The sequence below is a fragment of the Artibeus jamaicensis genome, unplaced genomic scaffold (assembly GCF_021234435.1).
Source record: "Artibeus jamaicensis isolate MK-2021 breed Jamaican fruit bat unplaced genomic scaffold, CSHL_Jam_final contig_465, whole genome shotgun sequence".
Lineage (NCBI taxonomy): Eukaryota > Metazoa > Chordata > Mammalia > Chiroptera > Phyllostomidae > Artibeus > Artibeus jamaicensis.
This window is the reverse complement of record NW_026521843.1, coordinates 29,459,835-29,478,709: the sequence shown is the minus strand read 5'-3', so window position 1 is coordinate 29,478,709 and position 18,875 is coordinate 29,459,835. Positions and strand designations below refer to the sequence as shown.

The 18,875-nt window shown below is 41.5% G+C and overlaps 1 protein-coding gene across 1 annotated transcript in view; it reads left to right on the top strand.

Moving 5' to 3' along the window:
- Positions 1-1,708: 1,708 nt before the first annotated feature.
- Positions 1,709-18,875, top strand: part of STPG4 (sperm-tail PG-rich repeat containing 4) — a 37,393-nt gene continuing 20,226 nt past the window's right edge. The window contains 5 exon segments of the mRNA XM_053667005.1: positions 1,709-1,796; positions 4,257-4,316; positions 5,428-5,685; positions 17,811-17,875; positions 18,285-18,339. Coding sequence (XP_053522980.1) covers positions 1,761-1,796; positions 4,257-4,316; positions 5,428-5,685; positions 17,811-17,875; positions 18,285-18,339 — 474 coding nt within the window. The 5' untranslated portion in view covers positions 1,709-1,760.

The following is an 18,875-nucleotide window of genomic DNA, read 5'->3' as shown; positions in this document are numbered from 1 at the left end:
TATTCAATAAATACTGAATTATTTATTGTCTCCATTAGAGACAAAAACCTGTGTTTTGGATATTCAAAATTGGGAACAAGTTATCAAAATGAGCCCTCCAATAAAGATAGGCACAGGGTCCCTTTGGGCTATAAGGGGTGTTAGGCCTAAGGACCTCAAAGGAGTTGATCTTTAAGGTGTATCAGGCTGTCAAGGGCTACCAGATGGGGAGACTAGGAATCTGAAGATGGCACGTTTTGGGTTTGCAGGTGCAGGTGCCCTGTAACCACATGGGCTTGAACTGTGTGGGTCCATTTTACACATGAATTTTTTTCAATAAATACATAATTGGCCCTTCATATCCCTGGGTTTCACATCCATGAATGCAGAGTCAATTGTATGCATTGTTCTAAGCCATCTTACATAAGGGCCCTAGGCATCTTGAGGATTTTGGTATCCATGGGGGGTCCTGGAACCAATCTGAATATTGAGGGACTGAAGTTAGTTTGGTTGAGTCAAAAGTCATGCATGAATTTTCAACTGCTTGATGTCAGTACCCCTAACCCAGGGTTCTAGGGTCAACGCCATACATCAAAGTGTGTTCTGATGGGAAAGGAGATTAGATTGTAAATTTTGCATTTGTCTTAAAGGCAATGATAGCCCATGTTTACTAAACATTGTGCCTGGGTCTGAACATTGTACTCAATCATAATCACTGATGGGAGGTGGACAAAGAAGCACACATTACAGCAAGTGGCAGCAAACCGAGTTCTGGGGGAGGACAGGGATTCAGGAGTGAGGGAGCAGGGTAATCTGCAGCAATGACAACTGGAGGTAAAGCTAAGAGCTGAAAAATGCCCGTTGGACTGAGCCATTGGATGGATCACTGGTCAGTTTAGCAAGTGCAATTTTAATGGACAGGTGTATGTACATGTCAGGTTAAGATGGGCTTTAGGAAAATATGGGAAGTGAAAGAATTGAGTCTACTCTTTAAAGTTTTTAAAAGCAGAAATTTCATGGTGGTTTGGCCTGGGGCACTGGAGTCAGACCTGGATTTGAACTGGGGAACTGCTGTATGCTGAGTAAATTGTCCAAGGAAGTCTCTTTCCTCACTAATACAATGGGATTGATACCTACTTCACAGGGTTGTGAGAAATTAATGTAAAGTATCTAAGGTTGAGGAGAGGGTTTGTTTTTAAAGATGCGAATGTTTGTACGTTGAGATGCTACATCAGGAGAAGTGGAAAGGGAAAAGGTCTGTACAGGTAGGAAAAGGCCTGTGATTTCACAGCGGAGCCTCTTGGGTCTAATGCTCACTCCACTTCAGGCAAGAGAAGCGACAGCTACAGAATTTTCACTTGAAGGAGCTTAGAAGCAATCTTAGAAAGTGGGTGCCAAGGCTCATTTCTGCCCTAAAGCTAAGTATGCCTACCCAGCATTCTGCTCCCTTTCCGCGGGGGAGGGTATGGGATGGCCGGTGATTTAGCAAAGGGCTGATGGAGATGATGGCACGCTCGAGCCTTCACAAACCGTCTTTAAAAGTCTTGGTGCAGACACTTACCTGAGGGCTTTCTGACAACTCCACAGGTGTGCGTTTCTGCATGAGGCTAAGTCTCTGCGTGACGCTGAGCGCGCGGGGCTTCAGAGTCTGTGCCCACCTCCCTTCCCCCACCACTGGAGAAAGACTGAATTGGTCCACTGCGCATGCTCGGGAGCGGGTGATCGGCGGTGCCTCCTGGCAACCAGACACCAGTCTTGGCTTAAGGACTGAGGAGGTCGCAATGGGCTACCCAGTCATCACCATCTCGGCCACCGCAGTAAGAGAAGACTCGGGGCTTGGCAGTTAGGTGGTCCTGGCTTGGGTACCGCCGCCCACCCCTGGTGCTCCCAACTACCCTTTCCTTTCGTCCGGCTCTTCCGTGTCAAATCCCTCGTCTCTAATCTGGGGCCTTTGCCGCCCTCCTGTTCTCTCTCATCTGTTCTCACCACCTCGTGGTCCCTTCTTCTGATCTTTATATTAGTACTCCACTTCGTTTTAATTCCTCCGCCCTACTTCCTTAGCCTGATTTGCCCTCTGTTTTCTGTGTTTATCCCCTCCCTACTGCTAGTTCCCCAGGACCACTGCTTTCATAGGGTGATTAGATTCCTTTCGTTTTCCCCTATGCAGAGAATTTTTTTTTCTTTTGTCTATGGGTAGGGTTTTTGAGTTTAGTGTTTATAAAGTATTTTAAACTACCTTTGTTTAGTTTTTCATGGTTAAGGGTTGTTCAGTTTATCTTGCGTAAATTGATTCACCCCTAACGCAAATTTGAAGTGGACGTTGGGTGGAGTTCAGATCACCTGCCTCGGGCAAAACAAAGCAGCAGCTGCCAGTTACCTTCCTTTGGACGGATGATGTCTACTTCTCCCCTGTCCTTCCCAACTCACTTTCCTGGCCCAGGCAGAGGTGGGAGACCTGTCTTCACATGCCTGGGAAAGTTCAATTTCTGTAACTAAAAATGTACAGCAGAGAACATTCAGTATAAATCTAATAAAGGGAATATATAGGAAGAAATTGAAATTAGTGTGTATGAAACCATGTTTTTTAGAGAAATGCTCATATTTCATAGTAAAACTAAAGCTCTGGGGTACAGACAAGAACAATGAATTACATCAGCTTTGCTGATTCAATTCTTTGTTATTTTTAATGCATTGTTCCTTGAGATAACCCATATTTCATACTAATAACAAAAGCATTATAAATGAAAGTAGAAGTCAAAATTTAATGATTTTACCTAGTAGGAGTAGCACAAAAGGAAAAAAAAAACCCTGAACAACTGTGTTAACAGTGAGGCTGAATCAGATGTGGAAAAATAATAAAAGGGTATAGAGTACTTATTATGGAAGACAAAAAGCATCCTTGGAGACTGAAGAATACCAAAATAATCTGCTCAGCTTGGCAGATGAGATGTTAAATATAAAAGTTCCCATTTATTATTGGGCACTGGTTGTGGGCGCAAGTGTTTACATGTACAATGCCTTATTCTCATGCCAACCCTAGTATGCCTTATTTTATGCTCTGAAGAGGAAGCAGGGGCTCCTAAAAGGGTAAGTAATTTGCCTAGTGCTCTTAGCCAGTAAGTGGCAGAGCTGGAGTTCAAGGCCAAGTCTGTCTGGTTCTGCTGTCATTCTGACTCTTTCGTGTCATAGCTAGCGGGATAAACTGCGAGAACTGGCTATACCACATTTATATGATATGTATTTGATAATATATAGATCTAGGAAATGGCAATTGGCCACGTTTGCCTCATCTCCAGGAGTTTTTAGCCCAATATCATGTTAATCTGATGACTACGCACTTTGACCTTGAGTTCCCAGCACAATCACCTGAGCCGTAAATCTTTTTTTTTTAGGGTAAACCATCCAAGCAGTTTTTACTCATTAATATTCATAAATGCACACAGTAGCTTCATTAGAGATTTCCATTTTCCTCTTGGGTTTGAATGTGGGGAACCTTTTGCTGTCCAGGTGCAGGACAGAGATCACCCCTGCACCGCTACCTACATTTACCTGCTAGAAGTAAAAATCAGTTAAGCAAAAATGATTGTCATGTATTTTCTCCCTTCCTTTTGAATGTGCACAAATAGCAAGAGTGGCAGACCCGAAATCACAATCACCAAAGCAGCCCAAAAGAGTTGCTCGCTGTCAGTGGTGAACACAGCACCGAGGGCCTTGTCTGCGAGTTAGGGTGTCATCAGAGAGGAGGAGGTGGAGGCTCCTTTCCTTCGTTATTCTCTCTCACACTGAGGTTTTCTAAAGCATCTAGAACAGCTAAAAGCGTAATATCTACACAGTCCCTGGCACCAGAACCTGCGGTGTCCCCCATTCATTCTCATCTGAGGATGAGCTCTCCTCGCCCACTAACGTGGACAGAAGGACTGAGCCGTAAATCTTAACAGCAATTATGATAATACAATTTTGGATTGACACAGCTTGTTTCTTCCCAAGAACACCCGATTTTGTCACATCTAATTGCCCTTATGGCATCTCTGTCAGATGGGAATGTTTATTGCCCTAATTCCCCCAAAGAGAATTTAGATATTTAAAAAGCACTTAAAATGATAAAAGTAGCCATTTAAAGAAATGTTACAGGCAAAATTGACATTATGTAGCTTTTATTTTAATTCAGGCTGACCAATTTGGTGCAGGTATTAATTAATTCAAGCAAGTTATTTATGAATTATACTTCTAGGGAATTGCCTCTCAAATGAATACGCATATTTTATGTTTGTTAATAGAAACCAACTCAGAAGACATCATCTTTTGAAAGAGAAAGATGGTGGAGATCCACATTAACAGTATGTACATTTTCATTCTTTTCTATTCATATGATGCCATTAATGTGTTAATCAGCCTTGCCTTCAAGTCACTAATACTTCATTTGTAATAAAACAGTGGGCCTTACTTTATACTTGTAATTTTAGTTTTAGCAAGTGAATGAGAAACTAAATGCTTAATTTAAAAGCTTGGAAAAGTAAAACAACTCTAGAAATCTAGTTCCATTACAGAATATCTGGATAATACCAACCCAGTTGATGAGCTTGGCAATATTACACAAGAAAGAAAAAGGCATCTGTTATGGAGAGTTTTCTGGGTTTGGGTTTTTATCTTAGATGGCAGAGAGCCTATGATAACTTTCATTCATTAACATGGTCAGTGTATGAAAGCAAGGGGATAATATATGAAAATAAAGTGACCAGAAGATCCCCTTCTCAAGAGGCCTTGTTTCTGTGTTGTAGAAATATTTCCTACCCACACCCTGCAATAACAGAGGGGCCCCATGGGCCAAAGCCTTCTTGGAGTTGAACTCTGTTTAACAGTGCAGCTGAGCTGAGTACTCAGTGGGAAGAGGGCCACAAGAGCAGCAGTGACTAAATCTTTAGGTTTGGCCATTTAGCTGCATCGTGGTTTTGGATTTGAAAGTACCAAACCCCTTACTGGACTAATTAGACAATATGCTCTGCCAGTTCATCCTCTGCTTCATGTTATTATCCTCTGGCTTCCCACGTGAGGGCAAGACAGGAACATGTAGCATTTACTAAGCAGAGGCAGGATAACTTTTATTTTGTCAAGAAACATCCTGAGTGGTTTCACTAAAGGCCTGGGACTTATAGTCGAATTTAATCTCAAGTTTAAGTATCCATGAAGCTACTTTTTGAGAAGTTAAAACTTCAATTATGGCCATAATCCATTTGCTATAATAACTCAGTAGTTGTCTCAGAATGGAAATAATCATGATTCTCTTGAAATATATAATTCTGTCCAGAGCAATTACTGTAGATCAGTAGAATTTATTAAACTTTAAAACGAAGAGAAATGCCACTTAGGAGTGACCGTTGCAAGAATGCTGCTTTTGGAGATGTTGCCGGTTTACACACTGCCCTGAAAAATGATGTCAATTTTCCACAGACTACTCCTATCCCTGGCACTTACCACTTGAAAACTTTTCTTGAAGAATCCCTATTAAACCCAGTGGCCACAACCTATAATTTTAAAAATGAAGGAAGAAAAAAACCACCTCTTGTGCACAGAAACAATCCAGTACTGAATGACCTTCCTCTGTACATGCCTCCTAACTTCTTGGACTTGTTGAAGAAGCAAGTGGCCACTTACTCATTTAAAGACAAACCGCGGTCAAGCCCCAGCACTCTGGGTTTGAGTGATCAGGTAAAGTGCTACTAACAACTGGGCTTGGGTGGGGAAGCTCTCAAGAGCCCTGGGGAAACTATTCTATGTAATTCAGAGTATATCTTCCCCAGGAGAAATTAACGACCTTCAGGATGCCTTGTTTGCCACAGAAAGTCAAACAAGGCCTGCCTAATTTGCAAATACAGGGTCTGGCACAGATAATGCTCCCCCGCCCCCGTTTTATCATAAATTCTTGTATTTACAAAATCATAAGCGTGTGATTCTGTAACATAACAATATCACACTCAAACACACCATATGACATTTGAGGTGAAATCTTCAGATTTAAACTCTAAATTAGTATACCCATATTATTACCCTATTAACCACACTCAAGCAGGCATTACTTCTGCCGGACTCTGTATGTCCAGCAAGATTTTTCCCCGTGAAGCCTCCTCTCATAAAGAAAAGGACTTGGGGGAAAATGTTCCCTCTGGAGGGAACTTCAGTAGGACTCCCCCAATGGGGGAGCCTCTAGGGTCTTATCCTTGTGATTGGGCCATGCTTCTTGTCTCTTTAAGCAGTTTACACAGGGTATTCCCTTCTTTTAAAGAGAAAATTCCACCTTTTGGTGGGTAAGTAGCCTTATTAGAGCATGAATGTACCTAAACACCATAGGAAAGCTTTTTCCAAAGTTTCTTGTAGAAGTGAGCACCACGGTAGCAGGAAAGTAAGATTCCACTCTCAGCTCCACCAGTTCATTCATGACGTTGACAATACGGAGCACTGCTATGCTTATGGCGCTGTGCTAGGCTCTGAGGAGGGAAGATGTTCCTGAACTGGAAATACTTGAGTAATAATAACAAGAGCACATGTAGTCAATGCTGAGACAAATAGTGTAGCAGGAAATGCCAGGAGAAGAGTTCAGTGTAGGCTGGATTGAAAGGTTGGAGGGTTCCCTGGAGGAAGTAGGACTCAAGGTGGACCTTGAATAATATGTGACATTTATGGGGCTCTTAATAGATTACTGTGAGCTTCTATACATAGTCTCTCAGCAGTTCTTCCCAAGCATTCTGAAATAGGCAGAACAGATGGTATCCCCATTTTACATGCAAGTAAACTGAGGTGAATAGAGACTAGGTAACTTGTTCAGAGGTACATAGTGAATTAATAGCAGAGGTAGTACTTTTAACTGAGGGCTTCTGAGCCCAAATTCATTGCTCTTTCCAACCTACCCTGTGGCTCTGGCCATACCTGAGGGGCGGGGTTTGGATGGGTGGCATCCAAGAGCTGTGTCTCGACAGAGCAGCCTAGCACTGTCAAGTGCCTGTTCAAGGGACAAAGTTGCAACTTGGACTTTGTTACTCAAGACTTTGGGCCTTAACATCCCCTGCTTATAAGGAAGCTAGTAATATCGGTCTTTACAACCTTTTGAAAATATCGTTGCGATAATCTGAGGAGAAATGCTTTGCAGTTGGAAGTCGGATTAAATACGAGCGGTTGTGGTTATTAGGGTGGACAGGAATTTTTCTGTGGGTTCAGTGCATGTTGTATCCCATGTGCCAACCCATCTTACTGCTTTGCAAATTATGGCTTTGCAACAGGACCGAGTGATAAAAGTTCCACGGGGAAAGCTTGTCCTCTTCTCTTCAGCGGATGAATACAAGCACTAGATTGGGCTTCAACTTTTCTGGCTCGGTATCGGGACACCATGCTTCGTGTGAAATCGCTTTGGCCACGTCCAATGCCAAATCATTCTTCCTCATTCCCCGCCATCGTTTACGTCCCCTCTGCTTCATTTCGTCTTGTTTTAGGGGTTCCTGAGGGTAGACCAAGGCTCATGGTTGAAAGAAGAAAACACAGAAGGTTGGTATTAGGCAAAATTTAAAGGTTTAAAAGACCAAAAGAATGTGGCTTACCCAGAGGGATGGATAAAACCTGAACGTATTTTTTGTTTCTTTTCTTTCTCCTCTCTCTCTCTTCACCTCCCACAAAGGATTGAGCTCCAGAAACTGGGAGAATTCAATGTTTCAGAAAATCCTAATTTTCTGTTTCAAAGAAAAATGTTCACAAGGGGAAAGACATCCAGATGTAACATTGTTTACTCACCAGGAAAATTCATAACTCTTATTTTTTTTTAATGGCAGAACTCAGTAAAACAATAATTTGACTTTGAGGAAGGTATAGTAGACATTATTATTATTTATTAAGACAGAAATAAGCCCTGCCCTAGTGGCTCAGTTGGTTGGAATGTTGTCCCATATACCGAAAGGTTGTGGGTTCAATTCCTGGTCAGGTTGCAGATTCCGTCCCTCATTGGGGCACCTGTGGGAGGCAACTGATTCTCTCTCACATCAACGTTTCTCTCTCTCCTCCCCCTTCTTCTCTCTGTAAGACCAACAAACATATGCTCGGGTGAAGATTGGGAAAAAAGATAGAATGACATTCTCTCAAGCTTCATAATTTTTAGGAGAATATTCACTTTATACCTCACTAGGGCTGTTTGCTATTTATTTGTAAGAAAGTCTTTACTATTTTAACACCTTCATTCTGAAGCATGTGACTCAGCTAGAGAATCTGTATCAGAGACTCATGTACATGGATATTTGAGTGTGTGTGTGTGGTGGGGGAAGTGAAGAGGGCCAGACATGTGTTGACGAGGATGATTTGACTTTGGGTGGTGGGCAGAGATGACATAGGATAGAATTGTACACTTGAAACCTGCATAATCTTATTAACCAATGTCACTCCAATACCTTTAATTAAGAAGAAAAAAAACAGTATTTGAGATGGCCCCACAATTTTTACAATAATTTTTTCTTCTCAGAGAAATAATATACTTTTATTGTAGGATACATACTTATGCACGAAAGGGGGCCCAGCTTTATCCACGTATACAACAGGGTCTGTCCAGGAAGATTCCAGCCTCGTACTATGAGAAAGGCATTTATTAAAGAAGATACAAGATATAAGAAACACTGTATATTGGACAATGACACCTCAGTCCTCTTTGAAGTAGGCACCTCGGGACTTCACACAGTGTCTCTTCTACTATTCAAAATACTCTGCAAAATTCTTTGTTAGAATTGCCATCTGCTGCCTTGTATTTTCCTGAATCACATTGGTGGTCTGAAATCTCTTCCCTTTCAAAGGTGATTTTAGTTCTGGGAAAACCCAGAAGTCACAGGGCGCCAAATCTGTGCTGTAGTGGGGCTGAGTCACCAGGGTAATTTGAGATTTTGCCAAAAAACTCTGCACAAGATGTGATGCATGAATGGGTATGTTGTCGTGATGGAGCTGTTGATCACCAGTTGCCCATAGGTGTGGCTGTTTTTGTTGGATTGCATCTCTCAACTGATAAAGAACATATATGTAGTAGTCCTTATTAATTGTTTGGCTTGTTGGGGCATACTTGTGATGGACAGCACCTTCCCAATCAAAAAACAGTTAACCTGGTCTTGATCTTGCCGTGAATTGCTGTTACATCTTCTTTGGGTGTGGAGAACCAGGCAACTTCCACTGGAACTACTGGGCCTTCATTTCTAGATTATAGCTGCAGACCCACGATTCATCTCCAGTTATGACCTTCTTGAGGAAATCTGGTTCATTGGTAGTGGTTTGAAACAAGTCATTAGCAGCTGCAGCAAGATTTTCCTTCTGCTCTGGTAGCAGAAGCCATAGATTGAATTTTACCATGGCATGCTTCACACCAAGATCCTGCGTCAAAATCTCAGACATAGTAGTGTTTGGAATCCCCAGATCACCTTCTAGTTCTCACACTGTTTTTTCAGGCGCTGATCTTTGTTGACTGCAGTCTGTACACGTTCAACATTCTCAGGTGTTCTGCTTGTTGCAGGTCTTCTAGAACGGGGATCACTTTCAACAGATTCTTTACTATCTTTGAAGCATTTGTGCTGCACTTTATTTATACTGTACTCATTGCATCACCCTGGAAAGCTTCCTGAATCATCCAAATAGTTTCCACAAAGAAATGTTCAAGCTTAATTCAAAATTTGATGCAGATTTGTTGCTCTACTCGCTCAGTCATTTTGAATGCGATGGCCACGCAGTACACGTGCTCACTCACTCAAAGGCGTCCACTGCCCTCACTGATTGGTACAGCAGGGTCATCGTTGTTCATGTTTGCGCATTCCAGTCCACTCTCCTCAGCCGCTGGGTTACATGGATGCCGTGCAAACTGTTCTCATTATAGTAACAACAGCTGGACTTTTTCCGGACAGATCTCATACATAGTTTTGTGACATGTTTTTCCCATTGTTGCAGTCATCCACCATCCCTAGGGCTCACCCTCCTTATTTATGGATGATTTTAGCTCCCTTTGCTACCTGTCAGTCTGTCCACTACTCCTGTCATAATTGCCGTACACGTGTGGGTTATCTTCTAACAATCTCGCTTCTCAGTGTCTTGAATTCTCCTCTACTTCAGCAACTCTCTTAGATTTTTTTTGAAGACTTATCATTTCAGCCCTGCATGGTCTCATCTGCATGCACCCACTCTGATCATTCCTGGTGTTCAGTCTCATTCACTCCAGTACCCCAGACATACAAATTTTCCTGTTCCCCCCAATCTACAATCCATTGATCCCACTACCTTTACACTGCCTCTCAACTTCCAGGTGGTTTTCTTCCTTGAAAAGCTTAAACCCCATAGTTAGTCATCAGAGTTACTCCCTGCACACCCCCTCAGTGTCCTTACCCCTGATGGTATGCATATATGACTTATTTGGCAGAGACACAAACCTGGTTCAATCTAACTCTCTGAGAACTTTGTACCTTCATCCAGGTCACCGAATGACTGACCTCATTATATAGTCTTCACCTCACATGGCCACTGAATGGACTTCTCTAGTCTGTTCATTCTCCCACTCTCTGGGTGGCTTTATCTCACATCTCTTCCAAATCCCTGACACCTCCTCCTCAGTCCTCACTGTTTCTTTTTCTTTTTAAGAAGGTTTTATTTATTCATTTTTTTAGACAGAGGGTAAAGGAGGGAGAAAGAGAAGGAGAGCAACATCAATGTGTGGTTGCCTCTCATGCTCCCCCACTGGGGAACCTGGCCCACAACCCAGGCATGTGCCCTGACTGGGAATTAAACCAGCGACCCTTTGGTTTGCAGGCCAGCGCTCAATCCACTGAGCCACTCCATCCAGGGCATATTTTTTCTTCTCAGCCTTTTTGCCTGTTCAGCCCCTTCTCCCTGACCTTTCATGAGAGTGCTCCCCACATCCAGACCTTTCCCCATTTATACTCACTCCCCTGGTGATCTCATTCAGTCCTGGCTTTGAAGACCATCTTTTTGTGATTTCCAAATTACCCCTCCTGCCCAGACTTCTCTCTTGAATTCCAGACTTGTATACCCAACTGCTTTTTGACTTCTCCACTTCATGTGTCTGATTCAGGATTTCTCAGTGTTGGCCCTACTGACATTTTGGACAGGATAATTCTTTGTTGTGGGGGAGTGTTCGGTGCTTTGCAGCATGTTTAGCAGGATTCCTGGATAATTAGATGCCATTAGCTATCCCCCCTCTCAGTTGTAACAATAACACTGTCTCCAGGCATTGCCAAGTGTTGCCTGGAGGGCAACCCCCAACCCACCTCCTGACTCAGAACCTGCTGGGTTTAAATCTTTGTGCTATCTCTAAGTGGCTGCTCTCAGGTCCTACTGTGAATGGGCTTGATCCCAGACCTCATTGTTTCCCTACTCCCTCTAACTCTCTTTCCTGCCCCACTGGCCTTTGCTGGAAGCTTCCTGAATTGCCACCCCTCCTCCCACCTCAAGGTCTGGATCTTGCCAGTTCATTGATCTTTGATAACGGTGTTTATAGCTGTGATGATGATGACATCTCTGAAGACACATTCATTTGGAAGTGCTCCATGGTGAAATAACAACTGAAGGGATTTTCAACAGGATGGTTTTTCATTCAGCAAGGTGACAACAGAGAGAAACCTGGTGCCCGAGACCAGGGTGGCAAGTAATATGTAGAGAACTCAAGACTTAAATGTTGGGATAATGAAGAGCAAAACATAGATATGATGGAGCATTTCATTGTACCAACAACAACACCATTTAAATGGGAAAAGGGCCCTAAAAATGGGCTCATTTAGCAGATACTTTTGAGGGCGAATTCCAAAGAGCAAGTGCAAGATAAAGCACTCATGCCACATGCAAATATGTCAAGCAAGTGGCAAATGGAAATGGATTTTGATGCCCTGGCTAATGTGGCTCAGTGGACTGAGTGCTGGCCTGCGGACCGGGAGGTCCCTGGTTCAATTCCCCATCAGCATACATGCCTGGCTTGCAGGCCAGGTTCCCAGTTGGGGACATGTGAGAGGCAACTGATCAATGTATCTCTCCCTGTCTTTCTCTCTCCCTCCCTGTTCTCAAAATAAATGAATAAAATCTTTAAGAAAAATAAACTAAATAGAAAGCAAACACCCATGTAACTATCATCAAAAGCAAGAAATAGTGTGTTGTAGCCCCCAAAGCCCTCTGCTTAAAATACACTTTTGTGCTTCCACGCGAGGATAAAAAACAACACCAGCATTTTCTGGTGTTTGTTATGTCAAGAGAACAAGTAACAAGGTACAGGTGCATCAGGACAATGTGTGGAGTTTGTCATAAAATTTATGTTTACTGTTATTATCACCATATCTACAAAAGTCTGCGTCTGGGATCAAAATTGTGTATCACTAGGCTCGTGAAAGCAGCAGGGTGAAATATGATAGCTGAACTGGCATGTGGCATAAAATGCCAGGACACGGATGCCTCCTTTTCAGCAAAGGGAGCATTGTATTTTTAAATCCGATTTTTAAAATAATGGAGAATGGGGAGTAGATTGTTCACTTCAGGAAGGGTTCTTCCTGGGACTTAGTAATATAATTGCCTTCCTACCAGCTCCTTCAGTAGAAGAATTTCTGGAGGTCCTGTCAGTCTTCCCTGCCTCTTCATTTGGCTCCTCCCCCTCCCTTCCTTTGCACATCACAGCCTCTGTGCCTACCAGACCCTGACCCTCCTTCTTTCCTGTACCTCTGAGCTAGTATCCATAAACCCAGGGACAATGGAGCCATGCGAGTAGTTTGCAGCAAGTCCGCCGACAGTGGGCAGAGAGGCAGTCTCTCCTGCAGCGTTTCTCCTTAGAATCCCCTTCCCTTGCTCCCCTCGAGGCAGTTCTGTCTTCCTTAAAACACCACTCAAGTCTCATTGTCTTCACCATCTTTAGATCACCTGGTTGGATTGATATAATTACTACCCCCAGCTCTGTGGAGGGATAATTGAGAAATAAAGCTGTATATATTTAAGGTATACAAGGTCATCATTTGGTCTATGTATATATTGTGAAATGATAACCACAATCAAGTTAACACTTTCATCACCTCATATAGTTACCATTGCCTGTGTGGATGAGAACACGTAAGATCTGTTCTCTTAGCAAATTTCAAGTACACAAATACAGTGTTATCAACTATTGCTCCCATGCTATACATTGTATTCTCAGAACTTATACTGTAACTGAAATTTTGTGCCCTTTGATCAAACCCTCCATCCCTGCCGCAGCCCTTGGCAACCACCATTCTCTCTCTTTTTATTTTTTCCTGGCAACCACTATTCTACTATTTCACAAGGACAAACTTTCTGGATTCCACATATAAGTCATACAAAATAGCATTTGTCTTTCACTGTCTGGCTTATTTCCTTTGGCACCATGCCCTCCAGGTTCAACCATGTTGTTGCAAAAGGCAGGATTTCCTTCTTTTTTATGGCCGGGTTTTATATATATTTACTTATTTCAGTCATTCACATATCCTATTCTCATTGTCCACTCATCCGTCAGTGGACATGCAGGTGGTCTCCATAGCGTGGCCGCTGTGTGTAATGCAGCAGTGAGCATGGGAGTGTGGAGATCTCTTCCAGACACTCATTTTGTCCCTTGTTTTTGATATTTTGAGGGACCTATTTTTCATATTGGCTGTATCATTTCACACTCCCACCAACAGTGTACGAGGGTTCCCTTTTCTCCACATCCTCACCAACACCTGTTATCTCTTGTCTTTTTTTTTAATAATATTAAATTTTATTTAGTTACTTTTCAAGTACATTTCTCTTTATCTATTTCTCCCATCCCACCCCCCCCTCCCGGTCTCCCCCCCCCCAGTCCTCATCTCTGTGTCTATCTCTTGTCTTTTTAATAACAGCCATCCTGGCAGTTGTGAGGTGGCATCACACTGTGGTTTTGATGCATTTCCTTGATGGTTAGTGGCGTTCAGCACCTTGTCATGTACCTATTGGCCATTATATGTCTTCCATGGAAAAGTGTCTATTCGGGTCTTTTGTTCAATTTCATTGGATTATCTTGGCTAATGTTGTATGAGTTCCTTATATATTTTAGATATTAACACTGTATCAGATATATGGTTTGTAAATACTTTCCCCCATCCCTTATGTTGCCTTTTTATTTTGTTGATTGTTTCCTTGGATATGTAGAAGATTTTTAGTTTGATGTCTTCCCACTTGTTCATTTTTGCTTTTGTTGCCTTATTTTGCTTTTTTTGGTGTTATATCAAAAAAAAATTGCCAAGACCAATGTTAAGGAGCTTTCCCTATTTTCTTCTAGAAGTTTTATGGTTTCAAGTCTTACATTTAAGTGTTCTGTCCATTTTGAGTTAATTTTTATGAGTGGTATAAAATAGGGGTCTAGTTTTATTCTTGTGCAGGTAGATATCCTGTTCCTCTACTACCATGTATTGAAGGGACTATCCTCTCCCCGTTATGTATTCTTGGTGTCCTGGCCAAGACAAGTTGACCATATGCATGGGTTTATTTTTGGACTGTCCATTCTGTTCCAGTGGCCTATGTGCCTGTTTTTATGCTGGTACCATACTGTGCATATAACTATAGTTTTGTAATGTAATTTGAAACCAGAAAGTGAAATGCCTTCAGCTTTGTTGTTCTTCTCAAGATAGCTTTTATTTTAGGTTCTTTTGTGATTCCATGTACATTTTAGGATTGTTTTTCTGTATTTGTGAAAAATGCTGTTGGAATTTTGATAGGGATTTCATTGAGTCTGTTGGCTGCTTTGGATAGTATGGATATTTTAACAATATTAATTCTTTTTTTAAAAAATTTTTTTATTGATTATGCTGTTACAGTTGTTCTATTCCCCCCTTCATTCCCCTCCACCCTACCCCCCCATCCCCACCATTACCCCCCCTTTAGTTTATGACCATGTGTCTCAATTCCTTTAGATTTTATATTTCCCATGCTATTCTTGCCTCCCCCATCTATTTTCTATCTACTGTCTATGCTACTTATTTTCTGTACCTTCTCCCCCCTTCTCCTCCTCCCACTCCCCTGTTGCTAACCCTCCTTGAGATCTTCATTTCTATGTTTCCACTCCTGATCTAGCTGTCCTTTTAGTTTGCTTTCGTTTTAGGTGTGGTTGTTAATAACTGTGAGTTTGTTGTCCTTTCACTGTTCATGTTTCTTTAACTTCTTTTTCTTAGGTAAGTCCCTTTAACATTTCATATAATAAGGGCTTGGTGATGATGAACTCCTTTGACTTATCTGAGAAGCACTTTATCTGTCCTTCCATTCTAAATGAAAGCTTTGCTGGGTAGAGCAATCTTGGATGTAGGTCTTTGGATTTCATGACTTGGAATACTTCTTTCCAGCCCCTTCTTGCCTGTAAGGTCTCTTTTGAGAAATCAGCTGACAGTCTGATGGGCACTCCTTTGTAGGTGACTGTCCCCTTAGCTCTTGCTGCTTCTAGGATTCTCTCCTTCATTTTAATCTTGGCTAATGTAATTATGATGTGCCTTGGTGTGTTCCTTCTTGGGTCCAACTTCTTTGGGACTCTCTGAGCTTCCTGGATTTCCTGGAAGTCTATTTCCTTTGCCAGATTGGGGAAATTCTCCTTTATTATTTGTTCAAATAAGTTTTCCACTGGTGGCTGTTCCTTTCCCCCTTCTGGTACCCCTATAATTCGGATGTTGGAGCGTTTAAAGATGTCCTGGAGGTTCCTAAGACTCTTCTCATTTCTTTGAATTCTTGCTTCTTGACTCTTTTCTGTTTGGCCATTATTTGCTTTCTTCTGGTCCACTCCATTGATTTGAGTCCCAGTTTCCTTTTTATTGCTATTGGTTTCCTGTGCAATTCCATTCATTTCAATTAGTTTCGCCTTCATATATTTGTCTAATTTGTCGGTATAATCAACCAGTTTTGTGAGGATCCTGATGACCAGTGTTTTAAACTGTGCGTCTGAGAGTTTTGCTATTTCTTCATCGCTTAGATCTATGGGCTCTGGGGCTTTGAGATCTTGCGACATTTTTGGTCTGTTCTGGCCCTTTAAGTGTGAGAAGCGGTGCCTTGGACTCCCAGGTCGCTGGGTTGTGACGCTGTATGTGGGGGCGTGGTCAGAGCGGGGAAATGGCAGCCCCCTCTGCTGTTTCTCACAGCTGGGTGAGGATTAGCGTCTTAGGTGGTTCACCTGGGCCGGGCCACTCAGAGTCGCTGGGTTATGACGCTGTATGTGGAGGTGGGGTCAGAGCGGGGAAATGGCGGCGCCCTCCACTGCCGCTTGCTGTGGGGACCCGCCGGGCCCCAGTCCAACCACCCACTCCCTCGCCTGTCCGCCCGCGCACAAATGCGTGACCACAGTCAACACGCAGCATCGCTCCCTCGCTGTCTCCCCCGCGGTCGCTCACTAGGTCCAACCCTGCGCCTGGATTCCGCGGGTCTGGATTCCGCGCCTGAGTCTGGCTGACCGAGACCTCCTGTGCAATCCCGCTTCCCCAGCCGCTGGTTTCGCCCCTTACCGGTCAGGCTGAAGAATTTGTTGTTAACGGACTTCCGAAAAGTTCAATTTTCCGTGTTCTGGCTGTGTTTTCTGTTGCTAATATTTAGTTGTCTCTAAACTTGGTTGTGTGAGAAGGCATGGCACATCCACCTATGCCTCCATCTTGGCGGAAGTCCTACAATATTAATTCTTTTAATCCATGAACATTAAAATTTTTCTAATCCAAAGAAATGGATATCTTTCCATTTATTTGTATTTTCTATTTGTTTCTTACAGTTTTCAGTATACAGATCTTTCACTGCCTTAGTTAAATTTATTCGTAAATATTTTATTGTGTTTGATTCTATTGCAAATGAGATTGTTTTCTTAATTTCTTGTTCAGATACTTTATTGTTAATGTATAGAAACTCAACTGATTTTTGTATGTTGTTTTTGTATCTTGCAATTTTACTGAATTTGTCGATTAGTTCTAATGTTTTTTTTGTATCAAGTCTTTACAGTTTTAAATATATATATATTTACATTTATATATGGACATATTTATATATAAATATTTTTATTTATTTGTTTATATTTATATATTTATATGTTGACACATTTATATATAGATATATAAATATGTATTCAATATATTTATGTTTACATCTATATATGATCATGTCATCTGCAAACAGGGGCAATTTTACTTCTTGCTTCCCAGTTTGGATGCCCTTTATTTATTTTTTTCCTGCCTAATCACTCTGGCTAGGACTTTGAGTACTATACTGAACAGGAATGGAGAGAGTGGGCACCCTTCTCCTGTTCTTGATCTTAGAGGAAAAGCTTTTAGTTTACCACTATATGTTTATGATGGTATGGGTCATCACATGTATGGGTCATCCAGTTAGATTTAATCTCTCCTTACCTGCTAAATCTTTGATCTGTTTTTCAGCATTGATTATATTGTTTTATATTAGAGTTGTTCATGTACATACCTTCTCACTCCTGCTGCTCAGGGACAATATCTCTCCTACCGTTGTATTCCCCATCACATCTGTGGGGTTCTTTACCCATAGGACAAGCTCAGTAAATGATGGCCGAATGGTTTGTTGAGCCCAGTACGTGTAGAATATGATCAATTGTATAGTGGTTTTTAACACATCATCCCAGGCATACAGTCATAAAATTCACCATGAAATGTGAATATCTGGAATGTTTTGAAGCTCCACCTTTGAAAATGTGCTGTTTCCACTATTAAAATAGATAATAAATTACATAATGTTGTATGGTAGTAAAATAGAGGATTATGAATGCTAGCTAATAAAAAAAGTGAGTAATAACCTATTATTTGTGTGCTTGTCCATTTGTGTAGTTAGCTCAGCTGTCACCAGGACAATATGATGTACTTCCTCCTCCAGTTCCCAGGTGTGCTTCCAGGTAATAATATACTTATTAAGTTGCTTTTAATCATTCCATTTATGCCTTACTACCTACATACTTAACAATCAATACTGATAGCTTTTAAACCTCATTTAGGCCCATTATATCCAGATTAGCATTTTTAAATATTTAATGAGAGGTAGGGAATAAATTAACAAAGGTCCTCACATTAAAAATAAATTTAGAAAATCGCCCTGGTTAATATGACTCAGTGGATTGAGTGCCAGTCTGTGAACCAAGGGGTTGCTGGTTCAATTCCCAGTCAGGGCGCATGCCCAGTTGTGGGGTGTGTGAGAGGCAACTACATATTGATGTTTTTCTCCCTCCCTTCCCCTCTCTAAAAATAAATAAATAAAAATTTTAATAATAAATAAATTTAGTAAATCATATCTTTTTTTTAATATAGGAGCTTTGTATTTCGTTCTACAGTTCAGAGATTTCCAACATCTTGCTTCACTCCTGTAAGTACCTATTACACTTAACTCATGGTGAATTTGATGTTTAAAATATGCAATGATGCCTTTTGCCATATCAAGATTAACACATTACTCATTGAAGTAGATAAGCAATGAGTGATTATGTAATTTATTTAAAACATATTTAAAGTATACCTGAAGCTATAATAGGGATATCAATGTAAATTAACCATTTGTATTAGTTTATAGAAAAAAATAAAGGTTTCTTTACTTTTTTAGGTCTTGACTCATAATAGCTCAGTGAGGTCATCCCCAGTCACCTGTTCCGAATTTCTTGTCCCTCCCTTCCTTTATTTTTTTCCTCCATAGAACTCATCACTGTATGACACACTCACTACATCTACAGTTTTGCCTATCCTGTTTTTGTCAGTCTCCCCTGTTAGAAAGTAAGTTTCATGAAGTTGGAGAGAATTGTCTGTTTTTGTTCTTTCTACCTTGCAGCTAGAAAAATGGGTGACACAGTATTTGTTGAACTAAGTAATTAATAAGATCATCAGAGACATTCAGTAGATCACTGTATT